At 42.3% G+C, this 22,802-nt stretch overlaps 1 protein-coding gene across 3 annotated transcripts; it reads left to right on the forward strand.

Moving 5' to 3' along the window:
* Nucleotides 1-624: 624 nt before the first annotated feature.
* Nucleotides 625-22,591, forward strand: ZNF131 (zinc finger protein 131). 3 transcript variants are annotated; one of them, XM_005151972.3, is made up of 8 exons: nucleotides 625-762; nucleotides 5,193-5,331; nucleotides 6,683-6,784; nucleotides 9,073-9,217; nucleotides 12,547-12,910; nucleotides 13,013-13,235; nucleotides 17,308-17,438; nucleotides 19,290-22,591. In XM_005151972.3, the coding sequence occupies exons 2-8, from the start codon at nucleotides 5,208-5,210 to the stop codon at nucleotides 19,950-19,952; spliced, it is 1,752 nt and encodes a 583-aa protein (XP_005152029.1). In that variant the 5' UTR covers nucleotides 625-762; nucleotides 5,193-5,207; the 3' UTR covers nucleotides 19,953-22,591. The 3 variants fall into 3 exon arrangements, with proteins under 3 accessions (XP_005152029.1, XP_012985242.1, XP_030907520.1); XM_013129788.3 differs by having other exon boundaries at nucleotides 12,547-13,235; XM_031051660.2 differs by lacking the exon at nucleotides 625-762 and adding an exon at nucleotides 4,488-4,520 and having other exon boundaries at nucleotides 12,547-13,235.
* The last annotated feature ends 211 nt before the right edge of the window (nucleotides 22,592-22,802 follow it).

Raw genomic sequence — 22,802 nt, forward strand, 5'->3', positions numbered from 1 at the left:
GTATGCCTTGCATGGAAGTGCGGTTGTGTAACAGGGAGGGCTGGTTCGGGGTGGGAGCTGAACAGAATCCCCAAACGCTGGGTCCGGTCCGTGCGGGGTTGTGCCGGCAGACCGGGTTACGGGACACAGCCCTCGCACAACACACACTGCAGACGGCGCAGACAGCACTAGACATGGGCGCCTCCCGCCATCAACCAGGGTGCACCCATGGGTCTGCCCGTCCTGTGCCGGCTGCATGGGCGGCCAAACCTCGCGGTTATTTGCCCGGGCATGTCACTTCATTTCTGAAGCCGTCGAACGCGTCTACCCGATGCCTGGCAATAACAGCGGCGATTAATCTTATCTCGGTGGTGATTTAACCGACGCCGCCGCCAGACGCCAGCCGTGCCCGGCCGGGGTGGTGCAGCCGCGGCCGCCCTCCCGCCGTCGCAACACCCTCCAGCGGGCACGGCGGGACGGCCACAGCCACCGCTCCCTGCACTCCCAGCCCCGCCTGCCCCGCGGCCCTTTGGGCGTCCCCGCTAACACCGAGGGCCACCCCTCCCGCGGCTGTGAGAAGCGCGGACTACAGCTCCCAGAATACACCACGACAGCAGCCCCCGTCCCCCCGCGGTGAAAGGTGAATGATGTCGTAACTTCCTCCGCGCGGTGCAGGCCGGGAATGCGAGTCGCGATTGGCCGGCGCCCGCCCCGTTCTGCAGCGTGCCGGAGAGCAGGAAGCGGCCGCGGCGGAGCGGCCTCGACGGGGCGGCCCTGCTCGCGGTGAGTACCCGGCCGGACCAGCTTTCCTCCCCTAGGGGCGCCGCGCAGACGGGCCGCGACCCGGCCGCGAATCGAAAAGGGATCGATTTAATGCGCGCTTTGATGACGTAATAGGGGCTAACGAGCCGGCGGCGCTGCGGAGCTGTGGCTCTGGCCGGTACCGGCCGGGTGCCCTCCCAGGGGCGCCACGTGGGACACTCATGGCCCACGGCGGCCGCTCGCTCGGCTCTCGGGGCGCCCGTGCCCGGTGGGCCCTGGGCGAGGGCTAGGCCTTCCGCCTTCTCCCGCTCCTGAGCTGGGCGGGCGCTCATTGGCTTCTCGGCCTGGAGCAGGCTCTGCCGCCGCATTGCGATTGGCGGGGGTAGCGCTGACTGTCATTAGCACCCTCCAATGGGGCCAAGGTGTGGGCGCGGGAGGCCGCGGCTCTCCGGTGGGGTTTACAGGGCTAGAGTGCGTTGGGGGGTGGGGCGCGCGCGCGGCCCCCGGGGACCGGCAGGGGCGGAGCCTGTGGGAGCCGGAAGAACCCCGACAAGGGTGGGGGGGGGGATGAGAGGTTTCCCTCCGCCTCGGGGTGCGCTGTGGTGCGGCCCGGCTGTGACTGAGGCGGCTCGGGGGTGCGCGGTTCGCCGTGTCCTGCGGCCGCGGCTTCTGAGGAGAAGCGTGCGGCGAAGCGCAGAGGCAGCTCTCGCTGCTCTAGTGCCTGGAAGCGACCGCCGCCACCACACGCCCTTCGGGTAGCGCTTCCTGAGGCGGCTGCAGCCAGATGGCGGTGGCTTGGGCAGGGCTCTGCGGGCTGCTCTGGGACTTCTGGGTGGCCCTAACGCTGTTCTGCCTGTCTGCATTCCTGTGCGACCAATGAGGGCAAGGACAGGTGTCGGGTGCTTAAAAGATGAGGAGTTCCGGCTGTAGTGCAGGACAGTAATAAGATGGGCTCACAGGATAGATTTGTAAAAGCAGAAGTGCAAATCATACATGCCACATGAGATGTGCTTGGTGTTACATGCTGATAAGTTTAAGTTAGTTTTTTACTACTTTTCCCAAGAAAATCAAGCTAAACAAGTCAAGTAGTCCAGTTCCGGCACTTGTGTGTGAGCCTACTCATAAGCGGAAGCTTGAATCACTTCTGCCTGCCTGCCGTGACCTCGTGCTTTTCTCAACTGTGTCATTCACTTACTCTCCCAAAGCCATGCTCTTACTGATTATATACTATTCTGTTGAGCTTTTTTGCTGCAGCATCACTGAAAAAAAACTCTCAGAAAATGCGAGTACTCGGTGCATGCTGCAATCACATTGTGAAATACGAATCCACTTCTCTAAACAAGATAACAAGGTTTTATTAAGGGACAAAGTCAATAAAGCAAAAGCAAACAGTGCTGGGCACGTGACCGTAGCCAGAGGTGCAAATGATTAATATTTGTTACAGGTTTATATACTTTCACAATTCCATTAGTCACATACATATTCATAATCCCTGCATATAGGCAGGGAACATTATAATTAAGTCCAGTAATTTATTATCATAAGTCTCCTCCTCTTGGCGTCTGTGCACTGCTCTTCAATAATTGTGGGTGGGGGTCTTGAGGATGAAGTAATCGGTCTTCCTCATGTGAGGAGGGGTCTTCAAGATGAAGTAAGCAGTCTTCCTCGCAGTGTGCTTTTCAGCTTTGGCCCAGTTGGACGCCCCAGTAATCACACAACTCACTAAAACCAGCCATATCTGTAATTATTGTAATAACTAACAAAGATTTGAAACAGTGTGACCTTCCTGCAAAACTTACAGCAGGACAGGAGTATCCCAAGCTAGCAGATGTTTGGGAGGCTCTGTCTTTGAACTAACTGATAAGTACAAGGATGGTGTGAAATAACTCTTTCATGCTTAGTGGGGTCACTAAATCTTGTTATCTCACCACAGACTTACAACACAAACGTTCTTTAAAACTAAAGATACTTTAGAGGACCAGTGTGAAACAGTTAACTCACATTTAGTGGGGCCACTAAATTCCACAGACTTACAACATAAACATTGTTCTCTTCCTACAACCTAAGTTAAGCTAAAAAGTACTGTAACTCTATATTTTACAGGCACTAGCTTTTCTTCTATCAAGCATGCAAACACACCCCCCCCCCTTTTCTTCTTTTTAACTTTACAGATTCTTCTATTATACGACTTATGTCTTTATTGAGCTTTGGTTTTGTTACTATAAACTCATATAATTATATCCACATAACCACACCTATGATTTGCAAAAGCCAATACATTTATGTGTTTATCACAACATTTAGATATGCAATAAATTTACACATTTTACTAGCTCTTTGTTAACTTATGACAATAAACTAGCTATTGTAAATTGTATGTTTTCTTATGCTTTTTAAGTGTTCTAAGACAAAAACTTTTTAGAACTGATGTGGTGAGAGGCTACTCCATTATTTTGAGGCTTTTTATGGTAATATGCCTCCAATCATTCAATTTGGAAATAAAGTGTATTTGGGTAGGTGGAAATCATGAGAGCTGGAGGCCAAAGTATTGTTTGATTTAAAGGAATTATGCGTTTAACTGCAAGTCATCTGTCCTTTTATGAAGTGTCAGAAATGTGCAAGAAGAATTAAACAGTGAAGAAAATAACTGACAACTTCCCTCGTGAGACCATATAGAACACCAGATGGCAAAAAAAAAAAAGGCAGGAGCTGCTGGTCCTGTATTAACCCACTGTTCCAGATGACTGCAGCAACAGCATCATCTCCTCTCTTCGACCTCATCTTCCCCCTTGTCCTCACAGGCAGGTCTCCTCTGACCCCTGTAAGACCCTAATAGGTATTTCAGAATCTGCTTGGCAAAGCAGTAGTATCAGCTGCAGATAGGCTTCCATAGGTAGTTGCTTCTGCTATTGTTTTTTTGTGCTCTTGGCAAAATGACTTCTTTGTGTGCCAGTTTTTCTGAGATGCAAGGAGCATGAAGTTGTGGTGGAACAGCGATTCCACTATTTCTTTATGACTGTTAAGAAAGTAATAAGAAAATAACTTTGCTTTTATCATAGCTGGGTAATTTTCTCAACTTGTATCAAACCCCATATATGCTTATGTGTGTTTGCTATAGGTGAGGTAGAATTTACACAGTCACACAGAGAGTTAGCAAGCATGGTGACATGAGCTTAGATGTGTTGAGTACACACTAGGAACTGTTTTGTAGTTAGGACTTTCCGATTCAAGTCACACACAAAAAGGATCTGCACCAGAAGCTGGGGATCACCTGCTTTATAGATTCTTCTAGCACTCTGAAGAAGGCTGCTTCTTTGCCACACCATAAATTTCCATCTCTGTATTCATTGTTTGGTTCGATACTGGCTGCTCTCCTGATTTTCTTGTCCATATTAAGTGTAGCAGTACAGTGAAAGGTATGTCTCATATTCCTTTAAGACTCATTTAAGCCTAGTCAGAAACTACATGTTCTTCAGAGTGAGTCAGATTGCTGCAAAGAGGTAATGTTCCTGTGCTAATGTGACTTTGAACTGCTTTTGCTATTTTCTGCGGCATTCTCATGTGAATGTGGGTGTTAGAGATGAGTGCTGCTGCACAGATCTGAATCATTTTGCCTGGAGTTAATTTGTGAAGTCCTTTCATTGAAGTGCTTAGACTCTCTCCCAGTGTTCTTTCGCATAGCAGACTTAACATCCACATCTCATCAACACGCAGAGTTCTGCTAAACCTTTTCAGACTGGAGAACGTCTGCAACTCCCACCCACAGCTATACTTATTGTGTAAGTAAGAGAGGAACAGCCATCAGATTACAATTGTATCTGTGTCTTTCAAAAGGTTGACAAAGAATATTTTACCTTGTAGGGGGAGAAGTTTAAGTAGGCTAGTGAATAAAACACTCTTTGCTCTTGGGTGTGACAGCATGTTAAATCACTGGCAGCTCCTGTGTACTCAGAAACTGAAGAGTGCTGCTTATTACATCCTTATTTAAAGGAAGTAAATATCTTGTATTCCTTAGGTGCAAAATGTGACATAAATATGAAAATGTTAAGAACTATTCTTCCACCAAATGGAATGGTGGAATTGCAAGAAGTAACTGTATAAAGATTCTGATATTATGCTACTGAGATGTTGTAGAATAGGTAGCTCCGAAGATGTTGTATCCCTGCAGCATGTGCTTTGGTAGAGGTGGGTCCCTGCTGAGTCTGTAAAGAAATACACTTACCCACTTTGAATGTTTTTTTCTGTGTATAAATAAGACAAGATTCCACATCAGTAAGTGTATCATCGCCTACCTGTCAACTAAAATAAGGTAAACCTGTTCCAAGACAAATTAGTGTTTCTGTTGTTTTTGTACTCCCTTAATAGTGCTAAGTAACTCACGTTTGTATACTAACCTATTAGTATTTACCAGTTGGCACAGTATTTTTACCCTCTTGCCATATCTTTTGCAGAATACTCCTTTTACCATGGAAGCTGAAGAAACGATGGAGTGTATCCAGGAATTCCCTGAACACTATAAAGTTATTTTAGATAGACTGAATGAACAACGTGAACAGGACCAGTTTACAGATATCACTTTGATTGTTGATGGTACGTATAGGCTCATGTTCAGTTTCTCATCAGCCAACACCTCCATGTCCTTCTCTGCCTGGGATTGCCCCGACCCAGGTGTAGGACTTTGCACTTTGCTTTGTTGATCTTCATCAGGTTGGCACTGGCCACCTCTCAAGTTTGTCAAGGTCCCTCTGGATCCCATCCCTTCCCTCCAGCATATCAAAAGCACCACACAGCTTGCTGTCATGAACAAACTTGCTGAGGGTGCATCAATTCTAATGTCCATGTCACTGACAAAGATGTTCAACAGGAGCATTCCCAACACTAATCCCTAGGGGACACCACTCGTTACTGGTCTCCAATTGGACACCAAGCTGTTGACCACAGCTCTTTGTGTGTGGCCATCCAACCAATTCTGTATTCACCAGGTGGTCCAACCATCAAATTGATGTCTCTCCAATTTAGAGACAAGGATGTCATGTGGGACAGTGTTAAATGCTTTGCACAAGTCCAGGTAGATGATGTCCACTCTACCCCTGTAGAACAGTTCTATAGCCCCGTCATAGAAGGCCACCAGATTGGTTAGTCAGGATTTCCCCTTAGTGAAGCCATGCTGGCTGTCACCAAGCACCTTGTTGTTTTTCATGTGCCCTAGCATGCCTTCCAGGAGAATCTGCTCCAAGGTTTTGCCAGGCACAGAGGTGAGACTAGGTCTGTAGTTTCCAAAGTAAAGTAAGCAAATGAAATAAAAATTACACTTCAGGAACTGTGGTAGTTTCACCTGCAGCACTCACACAAAACTTAGCTTGAGTGCTTGTTCCTACTCTGGTACTGCCAAATCCACATGTTGAGCTCAAAGCTGCTTTTGCGTGCAGCTGTGTAGTTATAATCCATGTTGCTTCTCTTATCTCTGTCACATGGACCCTCTTGGTTGTTCCTGCCCAGGGGAAGGCAATGCAAGGATGGGGAAGAGCAGACCCTCTTCTGTTCTGCAGTGGTATTTATGCTGGCAGAAAGGTACATAAAATACGTCAATCTATAAGAGCAACGAAACCCAAGGAGAACCTGGGTGAAACCTGGGAGCTGAGTCCAAGACATACAGGAAAATGTTTGCCTAGGAATTTCCCATGACTTAAATATCTGAAAAGAGAAACTCTGTAGGGAGTAAGCCCTCCAGCTGACATGAGTTGCAGAACTTCAGCAATGTTTGATGTCAGCAGAGGTCTGCTGCGGTAGTATCCCATGTTACAAAGAGAAATACTAAGTGACTGTATGCTGCTGGAATAGATACGTAGACTAGGTGGTCTGTTTTCTGAATCTGCACTTACTCCTCAGTGTGGGTAAGGAAGATGTTACCCTAAACAAAAACTTTTGCCTCTTTTTACAGGTCACCATTTCAAAGCTCATAAGGCTGTTCTTGCTGCCTGTAGCCAGTTCTTTTACAAGTTCTTCCAAGATTTCACTCAGGAGCCCTTGGTGGAGATTGAAGGTAATGTGATTTGTGCAAATAAAACCCTTCAGAATTGTGTGCCCAAGATGGAAATGAATTTAGTATCCTTAGTACACGCTAACAGGCATGCTTGGTCATATAGAATCAGAGAATCATAGAACAGTTAGGGTTGGAAAGGACCTTAAGATCATCTACTTCCAACCCCCCTGCCATGTGCAGGGACACCTCACACTAAACCATATCACCCAAGGCTTCATCCAACCTGGTCTTGAACACTGCCAGGGATGGAGCATTCACTAGCTCCCTGGACAACCCATTCCAGTGCCTCACCACCCTCACAGTAAAGAATTTCTTCCTTATATCCAGTCTAAACCTCTGCTGTTGAAGTTTCAACCCGTTACCCCTTGTCCTATCACTACAGTCCCTAATGAATAGTCCCTCACCAGGATCCCTGTAGACCCCCTTCAGATACTGGAAGGCTGCTCTGATGTCTCCATGCAGCCTTCTCTTCTCCAGGCTGAACAGCCCCAACTTTCTCAGCCTGTCTTCATATGGGAGGTGCTCCAGTCCCCTGATCATCCTCGTGGCCCTCCTCTGGACTTGTTCTAACAGTACCATGTCCTTTTTATGTTGAGGACACCGGAACTGCACACAATACTCCAATGAGGTCTCACAAGAGCAGAGTAGAGGGGCAGGATCACCTCCTTTGACCAGCTGGTCACGCTTCTTTTGATGCAGCCCAGGATACGGTTGGCTTTCTGGGCTGCGAGTGCACACTGAAGCCGACTCATGTTCATTTTCTCATTGACCAACACCCCCAAGTCCTCCTCAGGGGTGCTCTGAATCTCTTCTCTGCCCAACCTGTAGCTGTGCCTGGGATTGCTCCCACCCAGGTGTAGGACCTTGTACTTGTCATGGTTAAACTTCATGAGGTTGGCATCAGCCCACCTCACAAGTGTGTCAAGGTCCCTCTGGATGGCATTCCTTCCCTCCAGCATATCAACTGAACCACACAGCGTGGTGTCATCGGCAAACTTGCTGAGGGCGCACTCATCCCACTCTCCATGTCACTGACAAATATGTTGAACAAGACCGGTCCCAACACCAATCCCTGAGGGACACCACTTGTTACTGGTCTCCAGCCAGACAATGAACTGTTAACCACAACTCTTTGCATGAGGCCATCCAGCCAGTTCTTTATCCACACAAGTGGTCCACCTATCAAATTGATGTCTTTCCAATTTAGAGAAAAGGATGTTGTGTGGGACAGTGTCAAACGCTTTGCACAAGTCCAGGTAGATGACCTCAACTGCTCCATCCCTGTCCATTATTTTTGTAGCCCCATCATAGAAGGCCACCACATTGGTCAGGGAGGTTTTCCCCCTTAGTGAAGCCATGCTGGCTGTCACCAAGCACCTTGTTGTTTTTCATGTGCCTTAGCATGTCTTCCAGGAGAATCTGCTCCCAGATTCTGCCAGGCACAGAGGTGAGACTGACTGGTCTGTAATTCCCCGGGTCATCCATTTTCCCCTTCTTGAAAATGGGGGTTATATTTCCCTTTTTCCAGTCATCAGGATCTTCACCTGTCTGCCATGATTTTTCAAATATGATGGCCAGTGGCTTTGCAACTTCATTTGCCAGCTCCCTCACATCTCAGCTCTTGTGTTATTCTGAGGCAGCTACCTCCACTGAAAAAAAAAAAAAAAACTCTGCTGAAGAAAAATTGAAAATACCCAGTCATGAAATCTTTTGGAAAGTGTGAGGTTCTATGGATGGTTTGGGTTTGGGTTTTTTTTTCCTTTCTTAGTTCCCCCCAGTACGTGGCTAATGGAGGTCAGCCTCTACATTTTTAGGACTAGCAATGTGACATACAATCTTTTCCCTGAAAACAGCCATTCTGTTGAGATGAAAAAGGGTGAGACGAAAAAGGACAGCCAATGGAAGATGCCTTGGCTGCGATGCAAGAACAGGATAGACATGAAGCAATACTTGACTGGTAAACGTGGAGCAAATTCCTGGAGCAGTATCTCAGCCTCCAATAAATTGCTGCTCAAAAGTCTCTTGGGAGAGAGGTTGTATTTCTGTATTCATACTTTTTATTATTCAGCTTATTGTCTATCATATCATTGCTTATATCTTTGTTGTGATATAACTCTGTAGTTGTTCCAGATTTACATGTTTCTATAGTAGACTTTTTATTCAAACATAAGCCCTTTAAGGGTGTCATCTTTATGAAACTGGGAGCTACAGTACTGTGATCAGGGGTATGCAAGATTCATCAGATAGATAAGTCTGAGAAAATGGTTCTTTTTCTTGCCTTGATACAGGTGTAAGTAACATGGCATTTCGTCACCTAATTGAGTTCACATATACAGCAAAACTAATGGTCCAAGGTGAAGAAGAAGCAAATGATGTTTGGAAAGCAGCTGAGTATCTACAGATGTTAGAAGCGATCAAAGCACTTCAAACCAGGTAAGCCCATAAACCTCTCTTTCTTCCCAACACTGATGTAGAGTCACAAGAATACTTTTACAAGAGCTGACTGCCAGGATTCTGTTCCTTCTCCTGGAATCTCCTAAACTTGTGTGGACCACATACTGTTCTGTAAGATACAAGTGAAAATTATACAGGCTAACAAAGGAATGTCACACTCTTTGTGTTGGAATTCAGTGATAAGTGACGTGGCTGGTAAATGTTGCAGACATTGTAGGGCTAAGACTTTGTGGTAACTAATACCATGTCTCTGTGCTATCTGACTGTCCACACCTGATTGACAGCTGGGGAGTGACAATGGGCCTCAGTAATTAGACCACATTAACAAGTTTGTCCTGGTGCTTTGATTTCATGCAGCTTTCTGCTATTTCTGAGAGAATAAGCAGTGGTTTTAAAACTTCCTGCTGCAAAATTAACCTTTCAAATTTCTTGAACAGTTCTAATCAGTTTTATACAGAATCAGTACTTATGGAAGAATGCTGTGGCACTTTTTTTCCAGTACCAGCAACTGTACTCCATTGACAAACTCCAATCTGAGAAAAGCAGGTGCTAGTCCCATCATGCTGGTTTTCTTCCGCTTTCTTCCCTTTCACTTTCAGAAAGTGCCATCACGTCTTCATGCCTTCACAAGGAACATCTGCATGCTCTGTCTGTATGAAGTAGAGGAAGGGGCAATAAATGCTTCCAGCATTGCTATTATTATTAGTTTCTCTTCTAGGCCTGCTGAAAGGTCTTTGCATTCAGGCTAAGAAAAGACTTGCTTCCCTGAAAGTGGCATTAGCTCCAAGTTCCTCTAGTAGCTAGACAACGTTTTAAGAAAACCTCCATCCCATGGTATGCTGGATACTTGGTTTTCAACATCAACATTTATTTCCAAATGAACTGCTACTCTGTTAGCAATAGAGCTGAATAAGTATGTGACTTTTTTAATAGGAAAGATACAGGATTGTGCATTTCTAGTCCTACCCTCCAACCTTACAAACACACTTTTTTATATTATTAAGACTAAGTATGGTAACACCAAAAGATTAATTTTATTTAGTTGGTTGGTTTTTTACTTCTGGAAGAAAAGCAGACTGTAGCTGCCTGCTTGGGGAATTCAAAAGAAACTTGAAAGTGTGTGTTCAAATCAGTATCCCTTTGAGTCAGTGTACATTACTACAGCTGTTGAACTAGGATTCATAGAATCATCTCGCTGGAAAAGACCTTTAAGATCATCAAGTCCAACCATTACCTCAAGACTGCCAAGTTCACCGCTAAACCATGTCACTGAGGGCCTCATCTACACATTTTTTTAGCACTTCCAGGGACTGTGACTCCACCACTGCCCAGGGCAGCCTATTCCTATGCCCGAGCACCCTCTGTTCAGAAATTGTTCTTCATATCCAATCTAAACCTCCCATGATGCATCCTGAGGCTATTACCTCTTGTCCTATTGCTTGTTACTGGAAAGAAGAGACCTGCCACCTCTTTGCTCCATCCCCTTTCAGGTAGTTTTAGGGAGCAGTAAGGTTGCCCACTGAACCTTCTCTTCTCTGGACTGAACAAATCCATCTCTCAAACCAAACGGTCCAGCCTGCAATTACATCCCACTATTATATGATGATATGTAGTTTCTTGGTTATGCACCCTAGTAAATGTTGTAATTCTTGTTACAAGGAAACAAAATGTTTTGCTTAATGAATGCACACGCAAGCCAGTCTGTTCTTAAGAGTTATTCCTGTTGTTTATGAGTTTTTAAGTGAGGGGTTTTTATGTTTTCTGGGTTTGGTTTGCTTTGCTTTGGGTTGTTTGGTTGGTTTTGGGGTTTTTTTGGTTGTTGTTAGAAAGACAAACTTGTGTACTACTGTCAGTTTCTGTTTTCTCCTCCACAGTAAGAGGGGGAAGAATTGCAATACAGTGCCTCAGTCAGAGCTTTGACTGAAAGGGGTAAACTTCAGAAACTTAGAGATGAAAAACTGAGAAACTTCAGAAACTTAGAGATGAAAGTAGAGATTGTTACAGAACTATTTGTATAATACCTCAGAGTTGCACATCACATTTAGACTAGCAAGAAAACAACCAGCTGCTATTACTTAAAAGTGTTTTCACAAGTGTTGTATGTGTGTATCCCCATCCAAAGTTTCATACAGTGTGATCAACAATGATGGTCTCCCCTTTGCTAAGCAGATTATTCTTCTGATATGTGATCCTGTAGCTCCTTGCAGTAATGTGCAAAGTAATTGATACCTTCTAGACATGTGGAGTCCAGGCCAGGTGAAACTGTAAGTTTAGCTGCTCTGTCTTCCTGTGTCTGAGTAAGGTGCAATTTAATAAGCTGTATCCTGCATTAGATAATTAGTTGCACATCTTTGACATCAGGCTTTGCACAGTACCTGTAAGTTGTTTCTCTCCTATTACTAGAAAACATAAAGTGATGGGGAATAGATTACATGAAAGGATTCATCACGTTGCAAAGGAAGGTAAAAACACAGCTTACTTCTGTCACTGTAATTTAAGGGGAAGATAGCTACTCATTTTTTGAAACTGATTATCAGTGCATTAAGTGCTGCAGGTGATTTTGAAGGTGTGACTTGAGAGCCACTTGGCTCTGTCTGTGTTTGAGCTGGCATGCTGTCCCTCACATCTTGGAGGAATGGGGCTGTGTGTATATGATGCAGGGAGAGTAGGAGCAGAGCTGGGGGTTGGTTGTGTTTAAGCCCAGAGAAGTAAAAAATAACCTTTCCACATTCCAGTGTCTTTTATTTTTACCTCCCCTGTTAGCTGTATTCTTTCGAGAAGTATGAGAGGTTATAATGTGATTTCACTGTGTAAAGTCACAGCTGTAGTGTTTTTGTAGCAAGCTGTAAGCACTGTAGGCAATTGCACACACACCAGAGCTTAAGAGGTGAAAGGCGTAGGAACGACTTGAATCTTATTTCTGAGTAGGTAGGCCAAAGAATTCCTTCCTTGGGGGAAGTTTTCTTTCCACATACAGAATTTCACAGGTTTCTTAGGCCAGTTAACCTCATGACATAGGTTTATCTTTCTTCTGAATAGCTGCTTTGTATCATGCAAGCAAACCTATTTAAAACTCTTCAGTTGCCTTATCTCAAAAGCTCTTCAGCTTTACCCATGCTATTTTACAACTCTAAGGAATATATATAGAGAACAGACTAGCTTCTGATATCCACACAGATTATGTGCGCATTCATCACTCAGCTTCCTTGAGAAACAGCTAGAGAGTGTTAGATACTGAAGCCCACTATTAGGCAAGAATTATGTCTGTGCTTATGAATCTTAATCATGTTTATCCAAATGCTTTACAGGAACAAAGAAAACTCATCTCCTTTAGACTCAAATCAAGCACAAGGAAACAATAATCCAAAAAAGAGGAAGGTAGCTGAAACCTCTAACGTCATCACAGAAACACTTCCATCTGCAGAATCGGAGCCTGTGGAAATTGAGGTTGAGATTGCGGAAGGCACGATTGAAGTGGAAGACGACAGCATTGAAACACTTGAAGAAGTAGCTTCTGCAGAGCAATCCATAAAGTACATACAGACAACGGGTACATCAGATGAATCTGCGTTGGCTCTTCTGGCAGACATCACCAGCAAGTATCGTCAGGGAGAGAGAAAATGCCAGATCCAGGAAGAAGGTGATAGTGCAACTGATACCTCATGCAAACAGGTAGAAGGTATTGAAATTGTGGAACTTCAGCTGTCACACATGAACAATTTATTCCACTGTGAGAAATGTAATCGTTCGTTTAAATTGTTTTACCATTTCAAGGAACACATGAAAACACACTCCACTGAGAGTTACAAGTGTGACATATGCAATAAAAGGTACCTACGAGAGAGTGCTCTGAAACAGCACCTCACCTGTTACCACCTTGATGAAGGTGGTGCTAGCAAGAAGCAAAGACCTGGCAAAAAAATACATATATGCCAGTACTGTGATAAGCAGTTTGATCACTTTGGACATTTTAAAGAGCACCTCCGGAAACACACAGGTAAGAGCACTGCTATAGTCCTGTCCTTGTAGCCTTAGCTAGGATTTTGGGGATTTGCATGTTCTGGGGAGATAGAGAATACAGTGAAGAGAGCACATGACCCTTGAGTGCTAGAAATACTTGGCTTCTAGTTAACAACTAAATGCTGTGTTTTGTTTGTTCATTTGTTGTTTCATTTTGTCTGGGTTTTTTTTCTGTTGATGTAAACTTGTAATGGAGTGAAGTGGTTAAAAATAGGCACCTAAACCCAGAAAGCAATAATGAAGCTTCTCTCTCAAGTCTATTAAATCTAAAAGATGTTTCCAAAATTATTTCTTTAGGCATGTTTCCTTCTTCAAAAATACACAACTGAGAAGTTACTTTTATTTTCACAATTCTAGTAGTAAGTGTTTCTGTTGAAATACGATCTGACCTGTGAACTTCTTAGTGGAATACTGTTTAGCGGTATTTTTATCTAATAGAACTGAGCAAATGTCTATTAATGCATTAGGCATAAATACATCCTAACAATTCTCTCTTGTACTACCTTGTTTGGAAGGCTTCACTCTTGCTCTTGACATCTCGTCTATGGCTTGATTTTAATTTGTTAATTTACACAGCAAAACACTTCTAGTGACTGATGCACACTGTCTTTTTTTTCTCTGAAATGTACCTGTTTGAAATCTGGATATCATGTTTTGAGTACAAAATTCCTTGTGCTGCTTCTTTCTGCTTCCGCATGGGAGGTTAAGATACTATTTCTTCATTTCACTGAAAAGTCTGCTATCTGAACAGATACTGAGGTTTATATAGATAACTCTGAATGTAAAATGTATGTAATCCTGGTCTTCCAGATGTTTTTGTTTAATATGTCAGTTATGAGGCATTAGTAAGAACTGAATGGAAGGTAGCAGCCCTGCTTCTTTCACAGATTCTTATTGTTGTTAAAGCCTGCAAATTTAAAGAAATCTTATTTCTTTGTATCTGTAGCAGGACTGCTGAGTATTGATATATGACACTGTTCAGTCTGTTCCCAACAGTCCTTAAAAGTTCCATTTATAAACAGTCTTTGGCAAATCCTCATCCCCTAAGAAGCAGGGAGTGTTTCTCTATTAAGAGCAATCCAAATACAAGCTACTTAACAAAAGTCTTTTCAGAGAAAAGTTTGTGGCAGACTTAACAAAGTAAGCTAAAAATCACAATATGTTGGTTGCTGTTGTGACAAAGAATTCTGGGGACCAAGCGACTTAGCTTATCACAGCAGGTATGGAGTACTTCATAAATATATATTGGTACAAGAATAGCTCATGGAACCTAATTGCTTCTGATTTAGCATCTTCAAAGACCTTAAGCTTAGCATCAAAACAGATACTACCATTTAACTGTGGTCTGTGCTAAGACTAGTGGAAAAAAACCTCCTATTCAGCCTAAGGCTAAGTTTTGAATTTTGTATAGCACTGGTTGAATGCTAAAATGAAAATAAAAGGCCTGGGAGAAAATGTCCTACAAAGCATTTGATCGCATTCTTGCTTCATATCTTCATATCATATCTTCAGCAATAACATGCAAATAGAAGTGGGGCATAAATAGACACCTTCTCAGGGTTGATAACTCTTTTTGATATAGGAGTTTGACATTACCAATGGCTATTATCTTTGTCTTAATAAAAGAAAGGAAGGAGAACCATGGAGTTTGTCTCATTCATGTGCACAGAGCCTTAAGCATCTTCTGGGTCAATGAAAATATACCTCAGAAATGCCTTGCATGCCAAACAGTCATCTCCAGAACCTAGAAAGAGGAAAGGATTTTGTTGTGATCTGATTATCTTTTTGCCCTTTGTGAGTATGGATGATAGGTCACTTGCCTATTGTAAGTAATGCATGGGAGAGAAACTCTGCAAGGCTACTCTTAAGTAATGTGTATCTCTTACATTCTAATTTGTTTTACACAAAAAGAGCCATTTCCTCATACCGAAATTGATTTTGGAATGAAGCTACTGCTCTCAATATGCTGGTCTAATCCTGCTATTCTGCAAAGCTTGTTTTCCCTAGCAGAGACACTGAACAGCTTTGATTCCTGGTGATTTTACTTGATTATGTGTGTGGAAGTGATTATGAATGATTTACTTGATTATGAGTTAAGGCGGAAGTGAAAGAGTTGTGATGTGCTCCAAGCAGCCAAATTAATCGGCCTCATCTGAAAAATCTATAGCTGAAGTAAACTGTATACAAACTTCTTAAAAAAATTAATCAAGGTCTTTGCCATTCTTGGAAAAACTAAAATATGTTTCACAGGAAGTTTAATCCAAACTGTGAGTACTGTCTTCTATAGCAGTGAATAAATAAACTTTATTTACATACCTTGAATAAATTATTCTCTCCTGTGGGTACTTAGGACTGGCAAGTGAAATCTCATCCATTCTCATAAAGGGAGAAAAGATAATCATTGGATCAGGCCAAAACCCCTGTTCTTCATAAAATCTTCATAAAATCTTACTTACATGAAACTAAAATCATAGTTGGCTGACACACAGGGGAGAAGCAGCAAGTTGTCACCTTCAGCAGAGGAGGTTAGCCCCAGCTTACCAGTGTGCATCTCTGAGAATAAAGAGAAGGGAAGAGAGCTGGCACACTGTTTTCCATCACTGCAGTGATGCACTCTCATTGTACAGCCTGGGTCACAGCATCGATATGCACTGTGCAGAAAGTCACACAGTGTGTTTTGGATGTTGCCACCATTATATTTGAATTGTCACTTTCAGACACTTCTGGCAGAATATGTTAGAGATTACTGAAGACTTCGAGTACGAATTCGAGTAGGACCAGACCACAGGGAGGGGGGTCTGTGGTGTGAGTTTCGTTGTGTAGTATCCATTGGTTTCTTGGGCAAAGTCCGTGATTTTTTGATCTGCCAGACTGATAGCAATCCAGTGTCCTCTGTGTTACCCAGCCAGCAGTCTTCAAAACATACAATTTTGTAACAGTTAAGGGAAATATTCTCAACTTTTAACATCTTTTTGTAGCATCCAGTTGTGTAAGGGAGAATTACAGGCTATTTATGGATTTCTTTTGAAAAGCTAATTAGGATCTTCCAAATATTTTTTAAACTAGCTAGGATAGGTCCTTATGCTATTCAGTAAAATGTCTCAGCCTCTTTTGGAGTTTAGGTTGTTCATTTCAGCAGTGATGTGATATCAGTATCTTCAGAGATTAATTATCAGAATTTTAGAAGAAACACAATTCCTTATTTTTTGTACTTTTAACTCCTTTGAATTTCATTGTGTTTGTGCATGATGAAATGAATAAACAGAGACACCAGCTGTTCTTTGCTATTACTTGATGACAGTAATAACAATGCATTACATTGGATGAAAAAGAGACAATTACCTGTTTTCAGCCTCCCTTGCTGTTGTCATTAGCTGGCTTTGTGTTTGGTACCAGGTTTGAAATGAAGGGGCAAAACTGAAAGCAATTTTTTTGTTGCTTGTGCCCATTTATGTCCTCTGTGTTTTCTCTTCACTGTATTTTGGGAGGGAGGGAGTGTTGGTTGGTTGTTTTAATACTGATGCATTGTTATTTCATGGTCATTCCATGCCAATTTTTTCTGCTCAGTTTCAGCTCTCAAGCATAAACTGTTATTCTTGAAAATAAAATTTTGTATTATTTAAATCCTTCCTTCTTTAATATGTCACTCTGTATATTTAATAATGTTGATTCTTTAATTGCAAATATTATCAGACAAAAAAAATTCTTTAATTGCAATATTATCAGACAAAAAGAGAGCTGCTATTTCTTTAAGGTATTTCATCAAAATAGTGATCTAATTTCCATGAAAACTTAAATGGACCTTAAATGACACTGGTAATTGGTACATGTTACATGTTAATGGTGGTTTCTCTAAATGAGAAGTATTAGGGTTTTACCCTTTTATGTACATAAATGAAGTTTACATAGAATGTCTTTTTCTTCTGTAGAATAATCCAGTTGGCCATGTCTTTACAGGATATTTATCAACCTGCACAAAGGGAGCGAGAAAGCTGTCAGAAAAGTGGCTGGTTTTATACACTTACAAATCCCTGTATCTGTCTTAACAGGTGAAAAACCATTTGAATGTCCAAACTGCCATGAACGTTTTGCTAGGAACAGCACACTCAAATGTCACCTGACAGCCTGTCAGTCTGGAGCTGGAGCTAAAAAGGGAAGAAAGAAGCTGTATGAATGTCAGGTGGGTAATGGAAGTACCAGACTCGGGCTAGATACCCCCTTCCTGTGCTGATATTACAGCAGCCTTTCAGTACCTGAAGGGCCTACAGGAAATTTGGAGAGGGACTTTTTACAAGAGCACGTTGTGACAGTACAAGGAGGAACGGCTTTAAATTGACAGAGGGGAGATTTAATTTAGACATTAGGAAGAAGTTCTTTACTGTGAGGGTGGTGAGGCACTGGGACAGGTTGCTCAGAGAAGCTATGGCTGCCCCATCCCTGTGCCAGGCCAGGCTGGATGGGGCTTGGAGCAACCTGATCTAGTGGAAGGTGTCTCTGCCTGTGGTAGGGGGGCTGGAACTGGAGGATCTTTAAGGTTACTTCCAACCCAAAACATTCTGTGATTGCACTGAACCACAGTATGGATCTCTAGTGCAGTGGCTCTCTGGCTCAGTCTTTCTGTGCTTGCTTTCTTGTGTGTGCTGTCTCTCATGGATGCTCACTTTGTCCTTCTTTCGTACTCCTTTGCTCTCGCACATGTGCTCTTGCTCTCATGCGCTCTTGCTCTCATGCACTCTGCTTCGTGCTCTCATTCCATCTGCCCCCTCTTGGGCTTGATTGCTCTTTCTTGCATGCCTTTGCACGCTCTTTCACTCTCACATTCCTCCTCTTTCTCTTGTCCTCTTTTGGTTGGTTGGTTTTTTTTTTTCCTTAAGACCCTCACCTTATTCAGTTCACAGTATGGCTGCGATTTGAGGCTGAATTGGGTTGTGTTGTGAAGAAAACTGCTGGGTATAGTCTTTGTTCAAAAGAAAGAGTGAACTTATTTACAGAAAACACTGAACACCGCAAGAGATTGATTAGGTTTTGTTGCTAATCAAATAATATAATCAGAAGTTTCACTAATGCTGGTGCATCATTTAGTTATGACAATGTGAAGTTAATTCTTGGGAGCATACCTGTGTCTTAAAGATATTTGTTCTGAATATGAGAACTACTATATAACATGAATTTGTATCTGATAGCATCACTGATTTGGTTTTATGTTTTGGTCTGTTTCGGTCTAATCATTTTGTGTCACAGGTTTTTGTTTCTACATTGGTGCAACGTCCTCCCACAGATGTTGTCAATGCAGATTAATGTTTCCTCAGCCTGCAGAAACTACAGCAATTCTTGGATATTTTTTTCTTGAATTTTTCTCTCTTGAGAACTAAATTTGAGTAGTGTTCATTAAATAACTCTTGGTTCACTGAGCAGAGAGATGAAAGCAAAATTGTTTTTTCCTGATGAGCACTTCTGGTGCTCTTCAGTGTATGCCTTGAGTACTGAATTAGGTTCCATGTAGCAAGAACAGTAATTATGTGCTTGGGCATTACCAAGTCATTACCTTTATGTATAACTGAGCTATTTCCACGCATGACCTTTGCTTTTGCTTTATTAAACTGTCTTTATCTTGACCCACGAGGTTTTTTTCCATCTTCCATAATTTTGTTTCCCCTGTCCTGCTGAGGAGGGGAGCAACACAGCGGCTTGGTAGGGACATGACCTTCAATGAGGTCACACCACTGGGGGCATGATACTGTGTGAATTTCATGTACGGTTAAAATCAGTAAAATATCTAATGCTGTACTGACTTTTAAATTTTGTGAGTATCCTGTGTGTGCACAACCTAGATTAGAATGTTGTTTCTTAAAAAGATACAAATAAATACCAGGTCTTCTGTTCATCTGAAGCTGACAGTTTTTACCTCTAATGCATAAGGTTTTTTAATCAAAGGATTAAGAAGCTACACTATGGGCCACGATCTGAAACAGACACTCTATTTTATCATATTTCTGTTGACATTTTTAAACATGCGTATCTTTTGTTTCAGGTTTGTAACAGCGTGTTTAACAGCTGGGATCAATTCAAAGATCACTTGGTAATACACACCGGTGACAAACCCAACCACTGTACCCTATGTGATTTGTGGTTTATGCAAGGCAGTGAGCTGAGAAGGCATCTCAAAGAAATTCACAGTATTTCAGAGCGAATAGTGACAGAAGAGGTTCTTCCAGTTGAAGCTGTGGAAGCTGAACCAGTAACATCAATGACTATAATAGAGCAAGTGGAGCAAGTCCATGTTCTTCCAGTAATTCAGGTACAAGTGGATCCTGCACAGGTAACTGTGGAACAGATGCACGGGGATCTCATACACGACAATCAAGTGAAAGGCACACAGGTGGATGAACTGCAAGAACAGATGCAAATCAGTTACTTAGAAGTTGAACACATTCAGACTGAACAAGGTGCTGAAGTTCATGTGGAACAGTTACATGTTGAGCATGTAAATCAGATACAGATGGAAGAAGTACAGGCAGAACTTATAGATGGAACAGAACTTGAACAAGTAGAGTACGAAAGTGTTGATCAAGGAAAAGCAGAAGAAAAGAAACCTAATCAAGTAGATGGTGGAGATAAGGAAGATCATGAACAAGCTGAAGGCTTAAAAACTCAACAGTTAGTGGATATGCAGAATGAAAAGGTGAACAACTAGGACAAATAACAACACTGTGCAGATACATGAATTAAATACCAAGTTACTTTTTCCATTGGGTTTTGAATTGTCAGTGGGCATATTTCCAATATGCTGTCCTTAGGAAGCTCACAAGTGGACCAAAGTTAGCTATTTTCATGTACAACTAAACTTCTCTCATGAAAAATAACTTACCCATTCATGTAATACCATGGAACAGAAGCTACCACAGACACGGACAGCTTTATGAGGATTTTAAGAATGAGTAACTTGTACTGTTGTTACACCATCCCTGGATATATGAAAGAGTAACTTCACCTCTTTTCCTCTTGCAGTACAAGCAAACTCTTGTTACAGATTCACAGGGTGTGTGGCAGAAGAATCAATAAAACCTGATGGGTCCCATTGTAAGCGGCAGTCGGGTACCTATTAATATTTCAATCAGGCCGCTGTTTCCCAAAAGTGGTCCCTAACTTTCAGGCTGGAGAACAAACATTGTTGGTGGGGGATTCTGAGCACAAAAATCCTGTGCCTTTTTACACTGACTTGTTAAATTTCCATAAAGTTTTTAGCATTCAAGTTCTTAGTTCAGTAAAAGGCAGCTTAGGTAATGTTATAGCGCTTTATATTTTTGCTTAAAATTGTCAGCTACTGATTTTTTTTTTTGCATTAATTTTAGAGGCGGGGGGATGAGGTAGGAAAATGCCTCCACATGGAGGCAGCAGGACACTTTAAAATAAGAAGAGCTCAGTAGAATCTGGTAAACCTGAGCTGGAAGAGCTACTATCAGACTCTTCTTTTATAAAGTGTCATTTTCTAAAGTGAATATGTTTAAACATAAATATAGACTTGTCTATATGGTATCATGTTCCTGTTTTATTGAATTCTGAAATTCTGACACTTGATGCAAAGATGTGCTAAACATAAAAGTAAAAGCCATAGGTATGAGTGCTAAACTGTCAATTGAAAAGTAGAAGTGTAAATAATTTAATCAATATTAGACAATAAAACAATGCCAACCGTGAAATGTTGCATTATTTATTTCATGAAGTAACTTAGGAACAACTGACTGGTAATTACAGTGCCAGAGTCTTCCAAGAATCAGTCTCATTTTAGTAAGATTAATAGCTCTTTACTGTAAAGTTAGATTTGTTTAGAAAATAATGGCCTAGCTCTATGTTCAAGGATGCTAAGGACTTCTAATTCTCAGTTACTGCCTTGAGATTAGAACTGCTCCACACTTCTGAAAATTTGTCTTTCCAAAGCCTTAACTGAAGGGAGGAATTTTTGCAAGGATGTTCCCTAATGCTCTTGGTAATCATGTAGATCTTAGTTAAAATCAGGCTTTTTTTATTCAGTCTTCTCCAAATGCAGAATTTGCAGATTTGTGCTTTTAGTCTCATTCAAAATTATTCTTCTGTTTCATCATAGACTTTGAGAAATTGTTGCAAGCATGGATCTCAATTAAAACTTCAAACACCCTGATAAATGCAACTTACATTCTTTTTTATTATACTTTGTGTTTTCTAAGATGCAAGTAATATGGGATAAAATTCTGTGTAAAAGGAAGAACGTGGCTGAATGTTAATCATGAAAGTAAAAGTTGGCTGTTGTATTTATACCTGGCTTCTGATAAGAACACAGAGGGGACAGCACTGCTTCCCTAGCTGTATACTCTAATTTTTTAGGTATTTGTGCACATAGTCACATTTGTATCTGCAGAATTAAAGGAACAATCTGGCTATGTGTCTAAACGAACTTGTAGGTAATTTAAGTCCAATGCAAACTGGGCAGTTAGGTGGTACTGGTAGCAGGGCTGGGGTTTGGTAAGCACAATTGGGCTATTTTTTGTTCTGTTTGATCTCCCCTTTTCAGCAAGGGTTCACAGATTTGGCATGGAAGAAATAATGTTCTGCCCCCTGCTACTCCATCTGGACTCCCGCAGAGCTTGGTGGGGTTACAAGCCATACCCTCCTTCACCCTGATGGGTGGGGGAGAAGACTCTTCCTAATTATTAACTCTGCTGGTGAGCCTTTCCCTTTGCAGCACCCTGTGATTTCCTTCCCAAATGCCTGACGCCCAAACTGCTCTCACCAGCGGATTTCCTCATGCCTCCTTAATGCCACTGGGGGATGCTGGGGGTGTCAGAGTCTGGCTGCTGTCTGCAAGAGCGACCTTCCCATCTTCTTTCTGCTCCAAGTGTCCATGTAGACACATAGACCTCTCTGAATTCTGCTTTACCTACACACCACTGGAGAAGTTCTTCCTTCTGGTCCCCAGTGCCTTGTGTTACTCAGGTGCTGGTTGGTTGCTTGCAGTGAGACAGCATGTTTGGGTTTATGACAAATGAAACTCACCAGCTAAAGCAGTGGTGTCTAGGCAGTAAGAACAGAAAAGTGGAAGTGGACAAAGATCCATGAGGTGTTTATAGATATAAACTGACCATCAAATTGAGACCAAGGTTAGAGGTAAATTTATATGTGATGCTCATGACAGGGCATAAGTTATTTCTGAAAACAGGGTAGGGCAATATGAGGAAGGACTAGCTGCCTTTTTTTTTTTTTCTGAAAACAGTCTTCCTGAATCAAAGCATCTTCTGTCTGCATTTCATTTGGTTGCTTATTTTCAAGGGTTGATGTATCTCTTCTACAGGGACTACCATGAAAATGTAATGCATGGTTTATTTTGCTGTTGTTGTTGCACTGCTAGCAAGTAATTTAAAAATTAAAGCAACCTGTTTATAATGAAAATACAAGTACTTTGTTGTTTGCTGAGCAGCTGCCAGCTGGGCCCTCTCCTGACCCGCCAGCTCAGATCTAGTCCAACTCCAACTGTGACTCACTCAGCTCTGTGAGCATCCTCACCACGGCT

Source organism: Melopsittacus undulatus, chromosome Z, assembly GCF_012275295.1.
Source record: "Melopsittacus undulatus isolate bMelUnd1 chromosome Z, bMelUnd1.mat.Z, whole genome shotgun sequence".
Classification (NCBI taxonomy): Eukaryota; Metazoa; Chordata; class Aves; order Psittaciformes; family Psittaculidae; genus Melopsittacus; species Melopsittacus undulatus.